This window comes from Hoplias malabaricus, chromosome 3 (genome assembly GCF_029633855.1).
Source record: "Hoplias malabaricus isolate fHopMal1 chromosome 3, fHopMal1.hap1, whole genome shotgun sequence".
NCBI lineage: Eukaryota > Metazoa > Chordata > Actinopteri > Characiformes > Erythrinidae > Hoplias > Hoplias malabaricus.
In genome coordinates, this window is record NC_089802.1 from 80,070,856 (window position 1) to 80,092,066 (window position 21,211).

The 21,211-nt window shown below is 42.5% G+C and overlaps 1 protein-coding gene across 1 annotated transcript; it reads right to left on the minus strand.

Moving 5' to 3' along the window:
* Positions 1-3,530: 3,530 nt before the first annotated feature.
* LOC136692720 (uncharacterized) lies at positions 3,531-20,978 on the minus strand. The gene is made up of 8 exons (XM_066666338.1): positions 20,892-20,978; positions 9,710-9,779; positions 9,214-9,277; positions 8,468-8,791; positions 6,742-7,047; positions 6,365-6,478; positions 5,097-5,147; positions 3,531-4,195 (listed from the first exon to the last, which is right to left on the minus strand). Exons 3-8 carry the CDS (start codon positions 9,272-9,274, stop codon positions 4,125-4,127), a joined length of 927 nt encoding a protein of 308 aa, XP_066522435.1. The 5' UTR covers positions 9,275-9,277; positions 9,710-9,779; positions 20,892-20,978; the 3' UTR covers positions 3,531-4,124.
* Positions 20,979-21,211: the final 233 nt, after the last annotated feature.

Sequence of the window (21,211 nt, forward strand, 5' to 3'; positions counted from 1 at the left end):
AATTTTAAACATACAACTAGCAATCAGTGAAACGACAGCGCTGATGACAAAAGTAGTCAGATGAGCTACTGTCTCTGACTCTACATCTACAAGGTGGACCAACGAGGGAGGAGTGTCTCACAGAGTGGACAGAGAGTGGACACAGGGTTTAAAAACTCCAGCAGCACTGCTGTGTCTGATCCACTCTACACCAGCACAACACCATAAACCAATGAAGAACTATAAAAGAGGGCACTGCAGAAAAATTTTAGGATCCAGTGCCTTAAAACAAAGGTCAAAAGGTGTGATGATGTGAGAGCGCCATCTGCTGGCGAGGTGCAAGAAACAACACACAAGAAGATTCACAGTAGGGAACTGACTTTATTTTTTTAAGGAAACTGTTCCAGTCACTGCACCAAAACAACATAGAAACACAAGGAATGATCAAAACATTAAACCCCAGTTTCTCCACGTTCATTAGAAATCACCAGTTCTCCCCCATTAGCCAGGAACCCCCTACCCCTATCCTCCCCAATCCCACCCCCCCCCCCCCTTACCCCCATTAGCAAGGAACCCCCATCACACACACAGCACCTGCTTTCTCTAAGACACCTGAGAGCTGCAGTGCTACAAGACAGCTCAACATGCTTGGAGAAGAACACCAACTGCCCAGATCTGTCACAGCAGCTAACAGACGCCTGCACCCATCAGCACTGCGAACACTATTTGAGGGCATGGGGTGGGGGGGGGGGGCATATTGTACTCTCCTGGCCTTGGACGGCTGAAGCACCACCAGGGAAGGAACCAAAAGTCTCAGGAACAGTAAAAAAAAAACCATAAACAATATGTTTTATTCAAAATAAAAAAAATACAAAACAGTGTTTAAAAAGGCCATGGTTTTACATTTTACATTTCCTCAGATCTAATCAAAATGGCTGTTTTTATTTTCTTCTTTATTTCTTTAAATGTGCAGTAGGCAGTTTTATCAGCCTTTATTGTAGTTCACCCACTCGGCCACCAGAGGTCAGGCGGGTGAACCACAACAACACAGACAGCTGCTCCGACCCTGAGTGTGGTTTGTACGGGTTGTCTCAGGCTCAGAATGCACCAGTGCTGATGATGACGCTAGATTAACCCTTTCAAATAATGCACCTTTTAAAGAAATGTCAAACATTTTCTCAGATGATTCTTTTTCACATTAGAAACAGGGATCACACTGACACCTCGTGGCCTGAATGTGTCAGTGAGTCAGTAATTATCTGCTGTGTCTTTAAATTACTGAGCTATAATGAAAGCGCTGTAAAAACTCTTTACAATTTCAGCTCTTTGGCTCGGATCATAATAAAATAAAATAAAGTGGGAGAAATTTTCAGAAGAAAGAGAAAACGTTGAGGCCATTTTCATTGGCCACTCATTTTCACACAGTGGAAACCACATTTTCATGAGAACTGATTAATACAGTGATAACAGAGATGTTTCTACCAACAGTGAATCAACATGAAAGGGTTGTTACTGTATTATTTTAGGTGAATCATACGCAGCTTATACACACATTTCTGGGAACCATTACAGATTCCACACAATATATTTGCACATGATCCAAATAGAGGTGTTAATAATATACACAAAAGGGTTAATGCCTGAAAATCCTCAAAAGTCATAGTCTGAGTATTAAACAATAAATCACTTTCCTACATTTATAAAGACATAGGAACAAAGAGGTTAAACCTTGTGAAAACAGAAATTAAACTGTGCTGTGATTATGTTACTTTGGAAACACTAAATTACACCAAATCACTATTAATATGTCAATGATATGAAGTTACACTACACCGTTTCTACTGAGTGTACGAGTCAAAGTCATTTTCACCGCTCTCCTAATACACTTTAAATGTATTTATGTTTAGTGTAGTGTAGGTCTCACCTTATTTATCAGTAGTTATTTATTAGTGATTTTGTGACAGTGTTTGCTTCTATTAGTGACTTTTATTTTGAATTTTATATTTTAAGCTCATTTTAATGTGTTTTTAGAGTTCAGCTTTGAGAAATACTTTTTTCTCTTTATTAAAAGAGAGGCGAAAACAACATATGACGAGTTTATTTAGTGCAATCAACGTCAATTTAATTACATTAATGAGTAGTTATTTAGTCCAAATTAGTGGCTTCAAACGAACATAAAAACATAACTATTTCAGCACAATTGAAGTTTACTGTTTTCACAAAGAAAACAAAGTGTGGAAACTCCTGCAGATCATTGATCTTCTGTATTTTGTCAAAAAAAAATGAAAATAAATGAACACATAAAAAACATTCTGCTAATTTTAGTGTTTTTTAGTACATTTGTTATTTTGTTTAATGAGAATGTTATATATATAACATCTACAGTGAACACTGTGTGTTCTGAGTTTCATTTTTGTACCTAATTTGATGAAATACAGTAAATAAACTGGTTTTGTTTGTTTTTTGTTTTGTTGTGTTTCACTTCACAGTTCATTTATTTTCACTCAGATTTGAGCAGAAGCCAAACCCCATATCAAAACCGTTCATATACGTTTATGCATGTTGTATAAATGAAGGTATAAGCAGCAAAAAGCACTAATTAAAGGCCCCTGTTAATAAAGTGCAGCAGGGGGCAGCAGAGACAAAGAAAATCCCCCAAAAAACCTCTGTCTCAGTTCTAAAGTTAAATACGTGAAGCCTCACAGTTAAATATAATCATTAATCGATTTTCTTCCCGTTTTTTAACAGTCATTCATCAATTTTCCTGCTGTGAGCTCATTGAAAGGCACTTAATAATAAAAAACATTCTCTCTATGTCTCAGGGACTTTCCACTCAAACCCTTCAGTGAAGGTTTACTTCCGCTTTAAGAGCTTTCAGACGGCCACAAGCACCACCACCGCAAAGTTAAAGATCACAGTGTCATCACACGAGCGCTCAGACCCCCACTGACCCCAATATACCCTTTCTATTTAAAATACTCCACTTCACTCTACATACATTTCACTTGTGTTGGTTCTGTTTAAGTTTCAGAGAAAGCCAGCGTGCCCTAAACCACAGCAACAATTATCACCTTCACAAAGTGTACAAAGATTCATCCATTCATTCCTTCATTCATTCATTCCTCAGTCTTCTGTAAGATCTTCATTCTGATCAGAGTCACTGTGGGTCCCGACCTGAGTCAGAAATCAGAAACGCACCATAGACTGAGCACCACACATTCACCCCGTCACTCTCACACTCACCCCGTCACTCATACACTCACCCCATCCCTCTCACACTCACCCCGTCACTCTCACACTCTCCCCGTCACTCACACACTCACCCCATCACTCTCACACTCTCCCCGTCACTCACACACTCACCCCTTCACTCTCACCCCATCACTCTCACACTCGCCCCTTCACTCTCACACTCACCCCGTCACTCTCACACTCTCCCCGTCACTCTCACACTCACCCTGTCACTCACACACTCACCCCTTCACTCTCACCCCATCACTCTCACACTCGCCCCTTCACTCTCACACTCACCCCGTCACTCTCTTACTCTCCCCGTCACTCTCACACTCACCCCGTCACTCTCACACTCACCCCATCACTCTCACACAACACTCCTCACAGACAGTGACCTGAGGAAAGTATCCAGGACCGAGACCCTGCAGATTGACCCTGTCCCAGTTTTAAAGCTGTTGTTACAGAAATTATGGATTAGTTGCTGATTTTAGTGTTTACTTCTTGCAGAATCGCTTCTTTAAAGAGCATTGAGAACCCACACAGTGGAGGAAGTGGTTTTAAAAAGAAGAAGCAGAAGAAGGAAACAGAAAAGTCGTAGCAGTGTTTCATTCGTCAATAAAGAAAGATCAGACTTCACCACTTCATTCCTCAGAGTCCGACTCCGTCTGCTGCGTCTGGAGCGGAGAGACACTAACCACTTCATCACTGTTATTTACACAGTGTTTTATATCAGAGACCCATGGGCAGTTGCTTCAGCTCCGTCTCACAGTCCATCACAGTCCACAGAAACACAGACACTGCTCCAGACGCCGGGGACAGGGAGAGAGAGAGAGAGAGAGAGAGAGAGAGAGAGAGGGAGAGAAACAGCGAGAGTGAGAAGCTGGAAAAGAGAAAAGGAATCTGTGTTTTCTTCAGCTTCTTTCCTGTTTCTCCTCCTCGTTTTCCTTCTCCTCCTCCTCCTCTTCCTCACTGTTTGGAAACACTGTGGAGATACAACAGTGAACACGTGTTAGACATCAGGGCCCTCCATCCACCACAGGAATAAAACACAAAGAGAGAGAGAGAGAGAGAGAGAATCTCCAAGTAAAATTCCAGTAGCAGAAACATCAGATTAAGCTCCTGTCAGAACCTGTGCACAAAGGCTACATAAACGACACAGTCGCGCCGCTCTGGAGTGAAAAGAGTGAAGTGTCGAAGCCAGGGCTGAACGATTAATCGTCTCTGTATCGAAATCACAGCGGAAACTCAAACCTCTGAGCTGCAGGTTTAAGACACTGCGGTTTGACCCATGCGTACGCCATAAAAACAATTAGGAGAGAGCGAGCTTTGGCGACATCCTGTGGTAAAACAGAGAATTTCAACCTAATGCACAAAGTAAATGTATTTGTACAAATAGAAAACAAATTAAGTTCCACAGCAGTCCCCTAATGAAGACAATCATTCTTTTGTTTGATGTGTTTGATTTATTTGTGTGTTCCAGTCCATTATCCTGTGTCTACAAACTGACTTTTATTTCTCAAACTAGCGTCTTCCACTGATTGGCTGCTGTAGTTTATGACGTACGCCTCAAACAAAGACTTCCGTTTTTTGCTCCTTCACGTCATGTGATTTTAATCAGAGTTTAAATCACAATCACAGCATTGATCAGAAACAATGCCTTCAGAGGTTCATCTCCTTCAATTGTTCAGCACATGCTCCCTCTCTCTCTCACACACACACACACACGTGCGAGGAAACTGGAGCGTCTGGCAGAAACCCACACACACACAGGAAAATCCTGAAAACCTCAAGGTCAGACTCAGAGCTCTAAATGTGGGTCGACTGCTGAGTGCAGACATGACCTCAGTGGGAGGATGATGATGATGATGATGATGTGAACTTACTTGTTTGATCAACTTCAGCATCCGCTTCAATGTCCCGTCCACGAGGAGCCCCTGGAGAAAAGGACACAGAGCTCAGGGTCAGGGGAATGTTCAGTGTAAATATACAACACTCTAAAATAAATCTGCTGTGGTTTTAAATCCAGTGAATGTTTCCCGAGGAATGAGGACTTTCACTTTCAGTTCCGCCCAGAGACTGGGAAACTCCGGAGGAAAGTGGACAGGACGTCGGCCACAGAACAGACGAGGGACAGAGGAGGGGGTCCCCCTCATCATCTCACAACATACCTACCCCAAATAAACACTCCACTGACACTATACACCCATCAGCCATAACATTAAAACCACATCCTCCTTTCTACACTCACTGACCACAGGACACTTACGGCTGGATGTTTCTGATCGACGGACAGAGACGGGCCGAGTCGTACGGTCCACATGGAAACTCTCCAAAAGTATGAAAAGCAACAGGTAACAGTTCTACAATTACAGACTGTAGTTTAAGTGCTGTAGGGTCAGTGGAGCTGTTGAGAAGAGGTTATTATAATGTATTTACAGCCATAGTGCAAGTCCATATGTTTAACTGCAGCTGTCCTGTGTGTGACCCTCTCTCTCAGACACTTTCACAATCTGAAGTTACCCAACACAAGCAGCGTTTACAGAAGAGAAAAAACAAACTACAACTGCTCTCTCATTCCTGACTGCGGCAACCCTTGTTTACAGTGCCTTTGCAAACAGAATCAGCTTAAAAAGTGGCATATTGTGAATGTTCACATTAAAGTGTGGATCTGGAGCCCACCAACCCACACACTGTGAAACAAGACCACAGTCAGTGTTCTGTGCGCTGCCTGAGTCAGAAACACAAGATAAAACGAGTCGTTCTGATTCTGCTCCGCTTCTGACGTCAAGCGCAGAGACTTTAGAATGGCCCCGCCCCCTCGTCCGAGTCTGTCCAATCACAGCGCTGGACCCGTGTTTATGTGAGAGCACAAAGACGAGGTTAAACTCAGCAAAACAGACACAACGAGCGCGGAGAAATAAGAGCACTGAGTAAAAACGGAGAAGAAAGAGAACAGAGTGAAAACGGCTAAAAACCAGAGCTTCTGCTCCTCGCTCCTCCTTTTTTAGTTTTTCTAAACAGTTTTTAATAATTTGATCAAGAATACGGTTTAAACATTTGACCCGTTATCTACAAAAATTGAGACATTTTTTGATAAAGGCATCCTCATGGTCCTAGAGCACAGGTGTTCCTGAGAACTGCTGATACTCACTGTTTCTGCGTCTGCGGTACCAGAAGGTGAAGGCCAGTCCCAGGATTAAGACCAGAAATAAAACTCCAAGTCCAACATGCTGCAGCGCAGAGTCTGTAGAGGAACCTGGATCACCTGAAACATCATAAAAACAAATCATATAATTTACTGAAATGTCTCCTTAAGGCAGTACCTCAGTGATTTCAGTCCCGTCTAAATGTTCTATTGAGATAAGCCCAGGTTTTATTAATCCTGTACTGTGTGTGCTTCTATAAATATAATTACAGGTTAACTAACCCACCCAGACCCCCCTTCCACTCTTCAGCCCATGTCCTTCCCATGTGGACCCCACTAAGGTGAGCTGGTATAAGCGTTAATGTAAATACTGAAGCAGTTACCGGTCCGCTTCTGTGTGAAGCTGGTCTCTCCTACTTCACTGAAGCTGCTGTTGAGAACGACACACCTGAAGGGCTCCAGACTCAGGTCAGAGACAGTAAGGGTCAGTTTACTGGACATTGTCATCAGTTCATCGTCTCTCTTCGTTATCTTCAGTGTGGCTCTCTCTGTCCAGTTGGCTCCAGTGCTGTCGAACCAGTGAATGCCCCCTGCTGGATATCCACCGCTAGCGTTACAGTACAGTTCAGCTCCGTCTCCGTCTTTAATCTCTTCAGGAACTGAATTAATGACTGGTGGGTTGTACTTCGCTGAAAACAGAGACAACACACACAATGTTAAAGGAACAGCAGTGACACTGACACCTAGTGGCCTGGAGGTGTCTGAGATTCTGTACTAAACCTATTGTAAACATGGCCGCCCCCATGTGGGAGAATCACTCTATGAAGCATAAACTGGCTCCTTCAAAAACAACAAAACGGTTTGAATTCTCTCATGAGCTGTAAGTTTTATAATTAAAATAATTAACACAACTACAGTAATGTAATGATGATTCTGAGCTCCAGTGGTAGCAGGGTGTGACTGGGGTGGTCCTAAGCCCCTTTCACAAACCCCACAGTAACACAGAATCTCTCTGGACTCTACCCTGAGGAGCTGTGTGTGTGTGAACACAAACATCTGTGACGTTTGTAGCTAATTTGACACAGACTTCATGCTGCCAGCTCTGTGCACAGTGCAGGTGCAGTCCAACTGTCTCCTGTGTGAACGGCGCTGGGAATTTCCAGTAATATCACTGTGAATTACACTGCACAGGCTCCGCCCCGGAACTGTGTGAAACATTTCCAGATGTGAGAACACGTCAGACACAGAATAGCCACTGTGTGCTACATGTGTGAGAGAATCTCTGAAACAGGTCTGGCCCTGACTCTCCAGACACTTACTGGAGTCCACATGTGAAAGCAGCTGAGGCAGTGGCTCTGTGTGTGTTTGAGTGTGTTCTCTGTGAGGGACACGTTTGGGTTTATTTTTGGCAGGAGATCAGTATTTGCTCAGAGCCACAGAAATGTTTTTGGAACAAAACCAGATGAAGATTGAAAGCCAAAGGAGGAGGAACGACAGAACACTGTGTACTTAACTCACCGACCCACTAAGAGCAACAAAACCCCTCCTTGTCTTTACACAACCCCCCCTCCCCCCACCACCACTCTGATCCAATGAGGACAGACTACGATAAACGTTCTACAAATAATAACCAACAAAATCTATAACCAGAAGTTCCTCATATTATAATAAAATCATAAACAGATGCTGAGTCTCTGCTCTGTTTCTAATGTAACTCACAAGATCCACTCTACGTCCAGAAGTGTGTACACTCCCCTCACACACACACACACACTGACTCCAGCTGCTAGAGCTGACTGTGGCTCAGTTGTGAAGAGCAAAGCTGATCATCAGCCCCTGATCCTCACTGATGATGATGAGGCTGAACTCCATCAGATCCTCACAGCTATGTTCTAACCCCTAGAGTAAAGTCCTCCCATTAGAGCAGGGAGTGTTACTGCAGTGAAGAGAGGAACACACTCCTGATTAACGCCCCTCAGTTCAGGACACATTTAGATTTAAGATGGTGTCACTGATTAAGAAATGATTTCTTACAGAGCCCTGCTCTTCAGCCCCAGCCCCACAGAGCTTCATTAACAAGGGCTTTCACTGAAGAAGGGCAGCACTCACCTGTGACTCTCAGACTGAATCTTCCATCCTTTATCTGGCCACGGCTGGTCAGGAGCCTGTATTCATACTCTCCCTCATCAGAGACAGCGGTGTTGGTGAAGAGCAGAGACGGATCAGTTCTAGAAGGAAGTTTAACTCGAGGATCTCCTTTAACTTCATTGTTATTATAATTGATATAAAAGACTGGATCTTTCTGTCCTTTTTTTTTAATCATCACTTCATAGATGATAACATCCTTATCTCCAGATGTAATCCTGAAAGAGCAGGTGATGTTAGTGTTCTCTCCGACGACTCCAACAGCAGGCTGACACTCCAGGTCCAGAACTGTGTAAATCATATAAAATATTTATAAAAACCACTAGAAACTAAAACCAGCTCATGTTTAGACCCTGTGTGTGATAAATGTTCCAGTGAAGAACTGGCCACTTATTTAAATGTACTCTGGGAATGTCCAGAATAAAATGTCCTCGTTCTAAACAATTCTCCTTGTTTAAAGTGACGTTTTCATTAGTGAAATCTTAATTAACTGGTGGATCAATTTACTTTTTAAAATTTCCTTCCAAATAAAATATATAAATAATGAAACTGTGTAGAAACATGAGAATAATCCTGTAATGCTCTAACAGTTCTCTCAGAGAGAAATAGGTCATTTATCTAATTACATTTATGACAATTTCACTATAATAAATAACAAATGTGACCTTTGACTGTAGACTCATGGACGTAAAGCAATCAGAGAAACTCACTCTGAGCGTGTCCCAGAGAAACAGAGAACAAGAGGAGGACCAGGACGATCTTCACAGCCATGTCCTGAGAGAATCACACACACAACAACAGGGTTTTATTCAGGTGAGTGTTTAAAAACATGCAGTATATTATTTAACAATTTGAAAATGCCTTAATACTGACACCTAGTGGCCTGGACGTGTCAGAGATTCTACACTATTTCAAACATGGCCTCCCACAGGTGGAGGACCTGCTCTATGAAGAATAAACTGGGTCTTTCAGGGACTAAAGAGTGGCACTTTATAAAGGGTTTTTTTTTTTTATTTTATTAATAATCAGAAATGTGTTGAGCTGATTAAACAATGAAGGCTCAGTGTTCTCCTCCGAGTGTGTTGTGCTCCAGTGACAGCAGCTGAAAGTTTGAGTCGGTAAAACACCTGATTGCTCTTTTAGTGTCAGAGGTCAGACTCATTGGAGACAGTGTCATTTACAAAAGTAACTTTAACTTGAACTCACTTCCGTTTGGTTCAACGACCTCTTGGAACTACAGCTGCTCGGCGTTTCTTCACACAGCGACTCTAAACATCTGGAAACACAAACAGAGCTTTAAAATTCACTTCATAATCCCCACAGCAACTTTATATTTGAGACTGATTCCTCAAAGCCCTCAGGAGGAAAAGAGAAAGTTCCCTGAGCTCAGGTCTGGACTTTTCCTGGCCGTGTATCAGTGAAGATTTAAAGTGGGAATTTTCAGCCATTGTTAGTCTTTCCTCTGATTACATCATGAGCAGTGGGCAAAAAAAAACGAAAGTTCACAGGGAGTGGGAGTTAAAACCAGCTCCACTACTAACTGCTCAAAGAATGTTTAACCCTCCTCCTGTAAACACACTGATCTGGAGACTGTATACACAGCTTATATTAGTGTTGTCCAATCAGAAACAAGCTCCTAAACAGTACCTTTAGAGCAGAAGGGAAAAAACATAATAATTTTCAGTGGAAGTCAGTGTGAAGAGATTTTATTTCTAAAGTCATTTTGGAGCGTTTCTATTGGTCATTCATCATTAAAGGTTCACAGAGTGAAGGACAGCTGCTGTGTTCAGAGGATGTAGTAAAGAAAACACACACAAACACACACAGGTTTTCTCTGGAGAGTAAAGTTATATAAAACAGTGTTTTTCTTAATGTAACTATAGTGTATTATATGCAATTGTTGCTTTGTTATATACATTCCTTTCACCGCTTTCGTCTGTTTCTCTCTGTCCAAATAAAGTGTGGTGCCACTGTTCGCTGTTTACTTTGTGTAAAATATCCACAAATCCCTGTGTCCTCAAGGGCTCAGTGTTGTTTTCTTTGTGGTGGTCATCAGAGTGCATGGGTGGACACAAATAAGAGACTTTATACTTTTTCCTTTATTTATTTATGTTCTCGCAGAGAAAGGAAAATGAAAATATTTGGATTGGGGGATGTTTTATTGAACACCAAGAACACACAAGTGTTCACTGACCACAAACACATTAACTGTCACTAAACACCGAGACACACACTGACAGTGAGGCTGGGACCTTAACACACGGAGATAATAAGATGCACCTGTGAGCTCAGGAAAAATGTCTAACCAATTACGAGAGGGGCGTGGCTAAAGGAGACAACCACACAGGAAACACAGGATTAAACTAAAACAGAGACAAGGAGGAAATCTATAGAATGTGGCACAGTTCCAAATAAAGGCAGCACAGATAATGGATCTCTTCCCTTTGTTAAAACTAATGTCCATTTCTCTAAAGCTGTATTTCCTGTTATGTTTTAGCTCTGTTCTTTCCTCTTTGGCATGGAGTCTTATTTCTTTTCTCTCTTTTGTCTATTACATGAGACAGTCTTTATGTTACTGCCTGTTTCTATCTTTAGCTCTCCTTTTTGTTTGCTTTGAGCCATCTTATTTTCCTCTTTATATCGTTCATGTCTTCTTTTATCTTTCTTTTATTTCAACGTTCCTGTCACGCACTCTCATACCAGCCTCACTTCTACAAAGGCATGACCCTGCTGCTGTGTGCTGGGTTTAAATACAGAGCCCAGCAGGTGCGCTCAATCAGCGCTGAGGAGTCTGGGGGCTGGAGTCCTGGAGCCAGTAGCAGCAGCTCGTCTAATGTGCCCCCTACTGGCAGCCCGAGGCACACCTTGACCCTGAGAGTTGTTTGTGGCTTGATTTCAGCCGGTTTAATTCCGTCTGCGTTTTTGTGTGTGTGAAAACAGTGGACTTATGGGTTTGGCATTACAGCGTCCTCCCACTGGCGGTGACCCCTGCCATTTTGGGTTCTGAATCCTCTCAGCGAGCTTCTCGTCTTTTTTAAAGCGTGGGAATGAAATGCCCAGTGAGCAGTAAAAATGTTGCATCAATAATCTCTCAACCCTTCTGCCAAAGCATCCTTGAAGCCCACACCGACAGCCCACCAGGAAACGGCAAGGTCTGTCCATGGGTTAAATGTTAACGAGGGTTTGTTAAAGGTGGTGTTCATGATTTTAAACCAATACACATTTATTAAGAACAGAGAATGTTTCCTCAGCATTTGTTGCTCTCTGCTGTTTGTGCTGGAAAAAGGTCCAGTGTTTGTACACAGCCCTGGCTCAGTAAACAGGAAACTCTCTCTCTCTCTCTTTCTCTCTCTCTCTCTCTTCTCAGTGACTTCTTACTCACACGCACCGCTCCACCTTAAAAGACAGCCACTTCTTACTCACACACACCACTCTTCCTTAAAAGACACAGAGCTTCTGAATAGGAAAGTCTGAATAGTCTACGTTCCCTTTAAGGCGTCCCATGCTGGGCCCATGTGACCCCTGTGTGTGGAAATTTACTGGGCTGCCCACATTGATCCACAGGTTTCCCACAGGAGCACATGATGTGTGCCATTTTATATTTTGTAGGCAGGGTGTGTGTGTGTGTGTTCATAGCTTCTCTTACGGGCTTGCAATAATAGACTTATCATTGCACAATCGAGTAACACACTCCAGTGCCAACTAAGCACAGAGGAGACAGTGAACCACTGTCGTTGGCCAACTTTTGCATTCATTAGTATGCTAGCTAGGCCCCTCCCGCCGTACCACCTCATCCATCTGGAGGAAAAATCATGACAACCAATGCCAGCACATTTCCCCATAAAGCACCAAAACCTCAGTGAGCTCACTTACTGTAACTTCACTCTCACATCCAGCAGTGCACCTCTGCACATCTGTATAGTGTTTATATAAATCTGTACACTGCAGAAAAGAGACTCTAATGATACGTCTCCACAGACTGAGCTCAGAAGAACACAATCACTTTAAACACCACATTGCTTTACTCTCGTTACTGTGTCTAAGCTGAATGCTCGACTCTCTCTGGACTGTGTGTGGAGGTCAGTGCACCCCTCCTAAGACCTCTGTGTCCTTGTGGTCTGGCGGCCACCACCCTGCTCCAGAAAAAAACCCACAGGAAGTCCCCTGTTAAAACAGTGGATTTAAATGATGCAATGTGGTTATGTTTTCTATAAAATGTGTTATTTTACCACTTTTCTAATGTAGTGTAAATGATTGTCTTATCATTTAAATGTATTTTTATTTGTATTAATAATTATAAGGATCATATTTTGTGTTAGAGCTACGTTAGTGCCTTTTTTGACACGGGCTGTTTGTTTATTTGTATTTAAGCACAGTTTTAATGTGATTTTTTAGAGTTCAGTTCTGCAGCTCAAAGAAATATAAGCTCACCAGACAATTCACAGTTCATGTTTAAGGTGGTAGTACCGTCAGATTACTGCAGGTGGCGCTGCACAAGGATATCTGAGCTACAATTTCAAATAATGAGAACTTCCCGATGTTCACGGTGTTCAGTTCCCTGTGGAGTTTTCCGGTTTTGAATGAGCTGCAGTAACTACTAGATCAGTCATTTCCTGGAAATTGTTTTCATTTGCAAGCGTTGAATCCTACCGGAGCTCCCTGTCTTTGAATTTCCACTGGGATTTACGCTGCTGCTGCTGGTGTGTCCTGTGTGATTTTACACATCCATGCACCAGCAAACTCAGCTATTTCCCTCACACTGTAGCATTTGGTGCCTAAATGCACTTCCTCCTTTTGGCCAATCACTGATCTCTGCATGTGACCCATTTCCCACACATTGAACAAGACATTCACTGCACTGCACCACCTCTTCCCAATCTATTGACACACATCCACAATGACTAAATGGCGCCTGACTTTACTGCTGCCGTTGTTGTGGTTTTCAAAGCCCACAGTTCACATTACAGTTGGAGGTTTGTGATGTCATCAGACCTTACGGTCTTTTAAGGTGGAACTGTATGTTTGAGGGAATTAAAAGAAGGGTTGCTGTTTGTACGTAGCTGTAGTCTAGTGTACGGGACCGAGCCAGTTTGTTTTTGTTATTCATTTATAGAGACTGGGGCTTCGTAAATGCGTTAGACGTGTTTCGAACACAAAGATTTGAGAACTAGTGAATGGTGAGGAAGCATCTTCTGAGTTTTATGAAAAGTGTTTTTATAACATTTACATTTACATTTACATTTATGCATTTGGCAGACGCTTTTATCCAAAGCGACTTACAAAAGAGGTTCTAACATTCGAACTACAGCACGATTTATACAAAGTACCTTACATTAAGTGCAATATGCAGGAAGTAATAAGTGCATTAAAGAAAGACATTCAGTGCAAAAGATACACTCGGAAGAGCTGGGTTTTCAAGCATTTCTTGAATGCGGAGAGGGTTCCTGTTGCTCTGATGGTGCTTGGAAGCTCGTTCCACCAGCGTGGTACCAGAGATGAGAATAGCCTCGACTGACCTGTACGGGGGGCTGGTCGTGTTAGTTGGAGCTCCTTTGAGGAACGGAGAGGGTGGGCGCTAACGTATGGTTTTAAGAGTCTATTGAGGAAGATGGGAGCAGAACCAGTGAATACTCTGAAGGCCATCATTAGTGATTTGAATTTGATGCGAGCAGCTAAGGGTAGCCAATGCAGCTCAACTAATAGGGGCGTGACTTGTGCTCTTTTAGGATGGTTGAAGACCAGGCGTGCTGCCGCATTCTGGATCATCTGTAGCGGTCTCACAGCACAGGCCGGAAGACCTGTCAGGAGGGCGTTGCAATAGTCTAGACAGGAGATTACTAACGTCTGAACAAGGAGCTGTGTTGTATGTTGAGTTAGGTATGGCCTAATCTTCCTTATGTTGAATAGGGAGAAGCGGCACGATCGAGCTACAGCGGTAACGTGATCTGCGAAGGTCAGCTGGTCATCAACCATGACACCTAAGTTTCTTACAACCTTGGTGGGAGCCACTGATAGGGACTCTAGCTTGATGCTGATGTTGTGGAGAATAGCTTGCTTGGCTGGGAGGACCAGTAGTTCAGTTTTGGATAAATTCAATTGGAGGTGATGTTCCTTCATCCATGTAGATATGTCAGAGAGACAGTCAGAGATTCGAGTTGCCACTGAAGTGTCTCCGGGAGGAAAGGATAAATAGAGCTGTGTGTCATCTGCATAGCAGTGATAGGAGAAGCCGTGCGAATGTATGATTGGGCCTAGAGAGGTAGTGTACAAGGCAAAGAGGAGGGGTCCCAGCACCGAGCCTTGGGGCACACCTGTGTTGAGGTGGTGTCGTGCTGATGTTTGTCCAAGCCATGACACACTGAAGGATCGTCCAGTGAGATAGGACTCAAACCAGGAGAGTGCATTGTTCTTGAAGCCCATGTCAGTGAATTTGTTTAGTAAGATGTGGTGGTTGACCGTATCAAATGCTGCTGATAGGTCAAGCAGAATGAGAACTGAGGATTGACCTGTTACTTTTGCATCTTTAAGAGCTTCCATTACTGACAGAAGTGCAGTTTCCGTCGAGTGGCCGCTCTTGAAGCCGGATTGGTTCGAGTCAAGAAGGTTATGTTGGGAGAGGAATTTTGTTGCCTGCTTAAAGACAGCTCTTTCAATGATTTTAGACAGGAAGGGGAGGAGAGAGACTGGTTGGTAGTTCTCTACTATAGAAGGAGCAAGAGCAGTTTTTTTGAGTAGAGGTCTTACTTGAGCTTGCTTGAAGGTGTTTGGAAATGTTCCAGAGGTTAGTGAGGAATTGATTACATGAGTGGCTGCGGACACAATGGATTGATCTAGTTTGCAGTAGGGTGGTAGGAATGGGATCCAGTGGACAGGATGTGGGACGGCCACCTCTAAGAAGATTTGATACCTCGTCTTCTGTGAGAGTGAGTGAAAGAAGGGAAGGAAGCAGTAGGTTTAGGAGGATTCGAAGGGGAAGCCGGAGGCTGTGTAGAGGGGTCAGAAAACCGGCTGCTGATTGCAGCAACTTTGCTGGTGAAGAAGTCAGCAAATGCGTCAGCGGTGAGGTTGGTTGCAGGGGGTGGAGGTGGAGGGTTTAGCAGAGACTTGAAGGTTGAAAACAGCTTCCGGGTGTCAGTAGCATTGTTGATTTTGTCTTATAAAAACTACACCTTTAACTATAGTTTTTTCACAAAGGCTCCTCTATCCCTATCTTCACAAAAAACACAGAGCAGGAGGAGGCAGTAGTTTAGTGAATAATCCTGCACAAGTACAGACTCGGTGCTCAGTGATTTGATTGTTATGTTTAATATATGCTCTATTCACAAAGACATTCCAAAGACACCAAAGTCTAACTGTCCCTCTTCTAAGCTCCTGCAGTAGCTAATGTTTCTCCTGTTGAGCTGGTGTTAATCTCTGAGGTCATCACTCATCGTATCTTAATACTCTACACCCTGCTCCAAACTCACTCCTGAACTTTCGCTTCTACCCCCAGCTCACCTCATAATCACTGATTTTCTTCTGGCTACGTTCCCTCTGCTTTAAAAAAGCATCTCTTACCCCTAGAATTAAAAACCTGGGGTTGAGTAGTTGGTAATGGGAACATTTTAGATGTCTCATCTGCCTGTTTGGCTTTTAAAAATATGGAGGGAGTTGTCTCACCGCTGCACGAATTTCAAAACACTACATCTTCTTTGAGACATTTTAATCAGGCTTCCGCCCTCATCACCTCACAGAAGCTAATCTTATACCTGTCCTTAAAAATATGCCAATGTGCTTCTGCTTGATCTCCCTGCAGCCTTCGCTGAGACCTCTCTGGCAGTGTGTCGACCTGATTCTCATCTTATTTAAATCTAGGATTCATTTTGTTAGCACCGGCAGACACAACTCTATCTCTGCTCAGGACTCTCAGGGTGTGCCTCTAGGATCTGTTCTTGGCCCCTTCTTATTGATTATCTAAACACTGCCCCTTGCTTACATAGCCTCAATCTCCACTGCTATGCTGATGACAGATAGACCCATTTTACTCTTAAACCCACTGAATCATTCGCACGATCCTCGCTGCTGTCCTTTATCGAGGAACGAAAAGGTGGAAGCATACATTGAGCTGACACACAAATGTTAGAAAGAAAACACAGAACTAGATATAAACAAGCTTAAACAAAGCAGAACAATAGAAATGATGACACAACAACGAATGCAACACTAAACCAAACTGAAAAAGCTTACGTAACAAAACATTCTCAAAAAACCTGTTCTGAAGCCTGAGTAATTTTAGTAGCATCTTTAATCGTGATTTTCAGTCATAAACACAAACGTCTCCCAACTGAAAGCCGACCTTATCTCCAAAGACGGTTTTAAACTGTATCAGTCTGGTTTTTCGCCCACAGCACAGCACTGAGACAAAACTTCTTAAAGATACAAAGGACATATTTCTCTCTACAGACAACATAAACATAACAAGCTATATCTTCCTCCTCCATCTCACTGCAACTTTATCGTTGATTTTTGCATGTCTTCCACTGCCCCTCTGTCCCAAGGTGTTCCCCAAAGATCAGTGCTTGGTCCCCTTCTATTAATCCTCTCCCATTGGGTAACATCACGTGTCATTATTGACTCCATTTTCACTGCTATACTAACGACATATGGTTTTAATTAGGGCTGTGCCGTATCGTATCATGTGCAATAATATCGCAAATTTTTTAAAATATAAACAATATCAATATCGTGATTATCGTGATATTCGGATTTGTTTACGTAATGACGTGCTGTTACATGTAACATGGCGTACATTTATGACATGAGTCATTTAGACTCAGTGAGGGATGGAGAAAATTTGCTCTGCGTTCAAAATTTGCTCCAAAAGACGAGTGACTTCAGTCGTGTGGAGGTTTGGAAATAAATCAATAGTCTAATTATTTTTAATACAAAGTCGGAATCTTGGTAAGTTACGGTCGTTTACAAAACAAGCAAATGTTTACACGTTTATATGTTGTTTCTTCTGAATGTTTGAAATTGTTAGATTTGTACTAAAATAATATGTAATTAAATGAAAAATTCAATCTATTTTATAACATTTATTTTGTTGAAAGAGTGTGTTCCTGAAATGTAAAAAGTATCGTTTTCACCAAAATGCCATGAAATATTGTGATATAATTTTAGGGCTGTATCGCCCCACCCTTAGTTTTAACCCCCACTGAAGTGAGTAACTGTGTCACTCTTGAAAAATATGTTCTCAAATTCAACTGTGATAAAGCAGACATGGCTTTATCTTCTCCAAAAACCCTCAAAAACCACAGACAACTTTCACTTCACCTTCGCTAACTCTACCCTGGCTGCTTCCTCACATGTGCTTAACCTCTGCTTCATGGTGGTCAGCAATAACTCCTTCCATGACTATGTAAATCACATCACAAGAACTGCCTTTCCCCATCTAAAACACTGCACACCTCCGTCTCTTTCTCTGCCGCTGAAACTTGGATTCATGCCTTCATCGCATTCAAAATGAAATACAGCAACAGCATTCTCTGTCACAACAAACTCCAGTACGTCCAGATCTCAGCTCCATAGCTGTTCCCAAGATTGCACTTCACTGGCTGCCTGTTTCACACCAGATTCTGTTTAAAAAATTCAGTTTCACCTCTTACTCCCAAAGCCCTCCATAAACAGACACCCTCCTCTATCACTGACCTGCTTTACCATCACTCCTTCCTGAAACCCTCACACCTCTGACATCGGTTTCCTGTCCACATCCCTCAGGACTGAGCTCATCAACTGGGGGCTGAGAGACATTTCCAGAGCTGCTCCTTCATTTTGGAACTGTGTCCCTGAACACACACAGACACTGCCCTGACCCATCCACATTCACGTCACTGAAGTCAAAACATCCAGAATGATGCAAATCAGAACGCAGGTGGAGTAAATGCAGCCTTTATATTCGCAAACAAATCTTTAAAGATACGTGAATACAACACGGTAACAGCCAAAACTCGACAGTCCTGTTTCCCCATCATTAAAAACAATAACACATCCCACAATGAGCCTGTACCCTCTCCGTCACCTCGCAAAGGCATCTGGGTTTAAAGGTCAGACTTCAGTACTGTTAACAACTACATTTTACACTCTGCAGCCACAGACATACTCCAGACTGTAAGCACCTCACTTGTGTCTGGGGTATTTCCGAACTCACTGAAAACTGTGGTTGTTAAGAACAATTTAGAATAATCTCAGATACGTAACCACAGATCAATTCAAAATTTACAGTTCATTGCCAAATCATTCAGAAAAGCGTTGCAAGTAAATCACTGCCCTTAACTAGGTTCCTTGGACAAATTCCAGTCTGGGATCTGGGTTAATCACAGCACTGCGACAGCTCTAATTAAGGTCATTAATGACATCCGCTTAAATATTGGGGAAGTATCTCTTCTATTACTTCTTGATCTCAGTGCAGCCTGGGTTGGATGTTCAGGAACAGTCCTAAAGTGGTTCGGTTTATACCGACAAGGCAGAAACTTCTTTGTGGTGTCCCCCAGGGTTCGATTCTTGGTCCACTCCTATTTAATATATACATGTTTCCTCTGAACCATATTCAACAAGGCTATGTTCCTATCACAGCTGTGCATGATACTCAGTTTTACATAGTGCTGTCCCCAAACGACTCTGGTCCTGACTCATTGTGTAAGTGCCTTGAACACATCCCCAACTGGATGGGACACAACTTTCTGCAGCCAAATAAAGATAATACAGTGATTGTTCTATGTGGGAACAGCAGTGAGGCACAGATTGGCTGCGTATCTGGACTCGAGAACCCTCAAATCTAAAGAACTGACTCGCAACCTTGGTGCAGTAATGGACTCAGATCAGGGTTTTGCTCCTTTCACACATGAGCGGTAATCCAGAAATGTTCCGGAGTTTTCCTCATGAAGGTGTATGTTGAATGCGACCACCCACAACATTTGTCCCGGACATTACCTGGACTTTATCCTCCTCACACCCTGGGAAAGGCTCTGGGGACCTGACACTCCAGGGGTTCTCTAGACATTCTCTGGAGTTCGTGTGTGAAAGGGGTATCAGTGTTAAAGCAGTAGCTAAACCAGCATTTTACCATCTTAATAACATCAGTGGGATTAAAGGAATGAATGGTCTCTAAACTATTAAACAGCCCCCCCACACACACACACCCCGCTCTGAAGAAGAATCAGCTGAGTCCCAGAACTGAAAACATTCCTGAGCAGCTCACTTTTAAACACCTCTCACTTTGTAGTTTATTCTGGAACTGCACTTTAGTGTTTTTTCTTTCATTTGAATCATTTTAATCATGTTATTCATTGCACAGATGCAATTTTATTAAATGCCTTTGTTCTTGCTCTTAACTGAGCTGACTTTACAGTACATTTCACTCTGTACATCACTCTTTACTGAATGTATATGTATTTAAGAGGCTTAAAAATAAACCTGGCCCTGCCTCCTCAGATCACATTTCAAACTATGGGCTAATGCTCTCCACATTCCTCCGTCTACGATCAGTGCAGGGTTGTTGTTTTTGTTTATTTGTTTGTTTGTTTTTTGCATAATGTAATTTTATTTTTATAAAATGTCATCGTATTCTGAATAAAAAAGATATGATTTATATTTAAATAGTGTTTAGTGTATGTTAAGTGTTTAATTGGTTTGGTGTTTAGTCAGGTGTGTGTGTGTGTGTGGGTGTGTGTGTGTGTGTGTGTGTGTGTGTGTGTATTTAGTAGCACAGGCACCAACTCTTTAAAGTTTAATAAACTACATCATCTTTAAACTTTAGACTAATTTCACTGTATATGTTTATAGTGTGTCTAAGGAATTTAAAAGATAAAGGTAAATATGAACAAGGAGCATGCAACAGTTTAACAACAACAACAACAACAATAACAATAACAACAACAATAATAATAATAAGTACAACAACAACGACAAAAAACAAAAGCAATGGAAATATCAGAACAGAATTGAATAGAAACAATGAACTGAACAAGGTTAAATATTTTAGCGGTGGACTCCTGTGGAGGTTAAACTCCAGAGTCTTGTGCAGGAGGCTGTTTCACTGCTTCTCCGCTCTGTGATGGACTCTGTTCTATCTCTGTGTTTTAATGCGGAGGTAAACGCCACTCTACTGCACTGCGACCCTGTTTTCTGAACTCTGGAGGCGATCTGTGTGTGTTTTATAAGATTGATTTGAGTTCTGACCCTGACCGCACAGATCAATCACCCGAGACCTCGGCGCGTGCACCGCAGCACTCTCCGCATGTCTCAGACTTTAAATCTCCACGCTACGTGTAACTTTAGCGCCTAAGCAGTGATAAAACCCCCAACAGTGTCCAGAAAGCGAGAGTGAAGTGTGAATGAGAGCCGTACTCACAGAAGCAGAGCTCGTCCTCTGGATGAAGAGCGGACACTGAGCAGAAGAGCTTTCGCTTTCTCTAAAATCCCCTCCGTTTTCTCTCCGCCACCGCGCTGTCATTAAGTGGCAGGGGCTGGACGATACCGCGCAGATATCAGCATCAGATATCAGACATTCATACCTCGATATCGAGAGCAGTTACTGTTATTGTGATATTTATAACAAGTGCTATTTCTGAGATTTGCACCAAGCACTGTTTCTAATTCCTTTATATTTTTACTAAGTCATTAATTAAGTAAATCATTCCCAAAGCAGTTCATAATATTCCAAAAATAGGG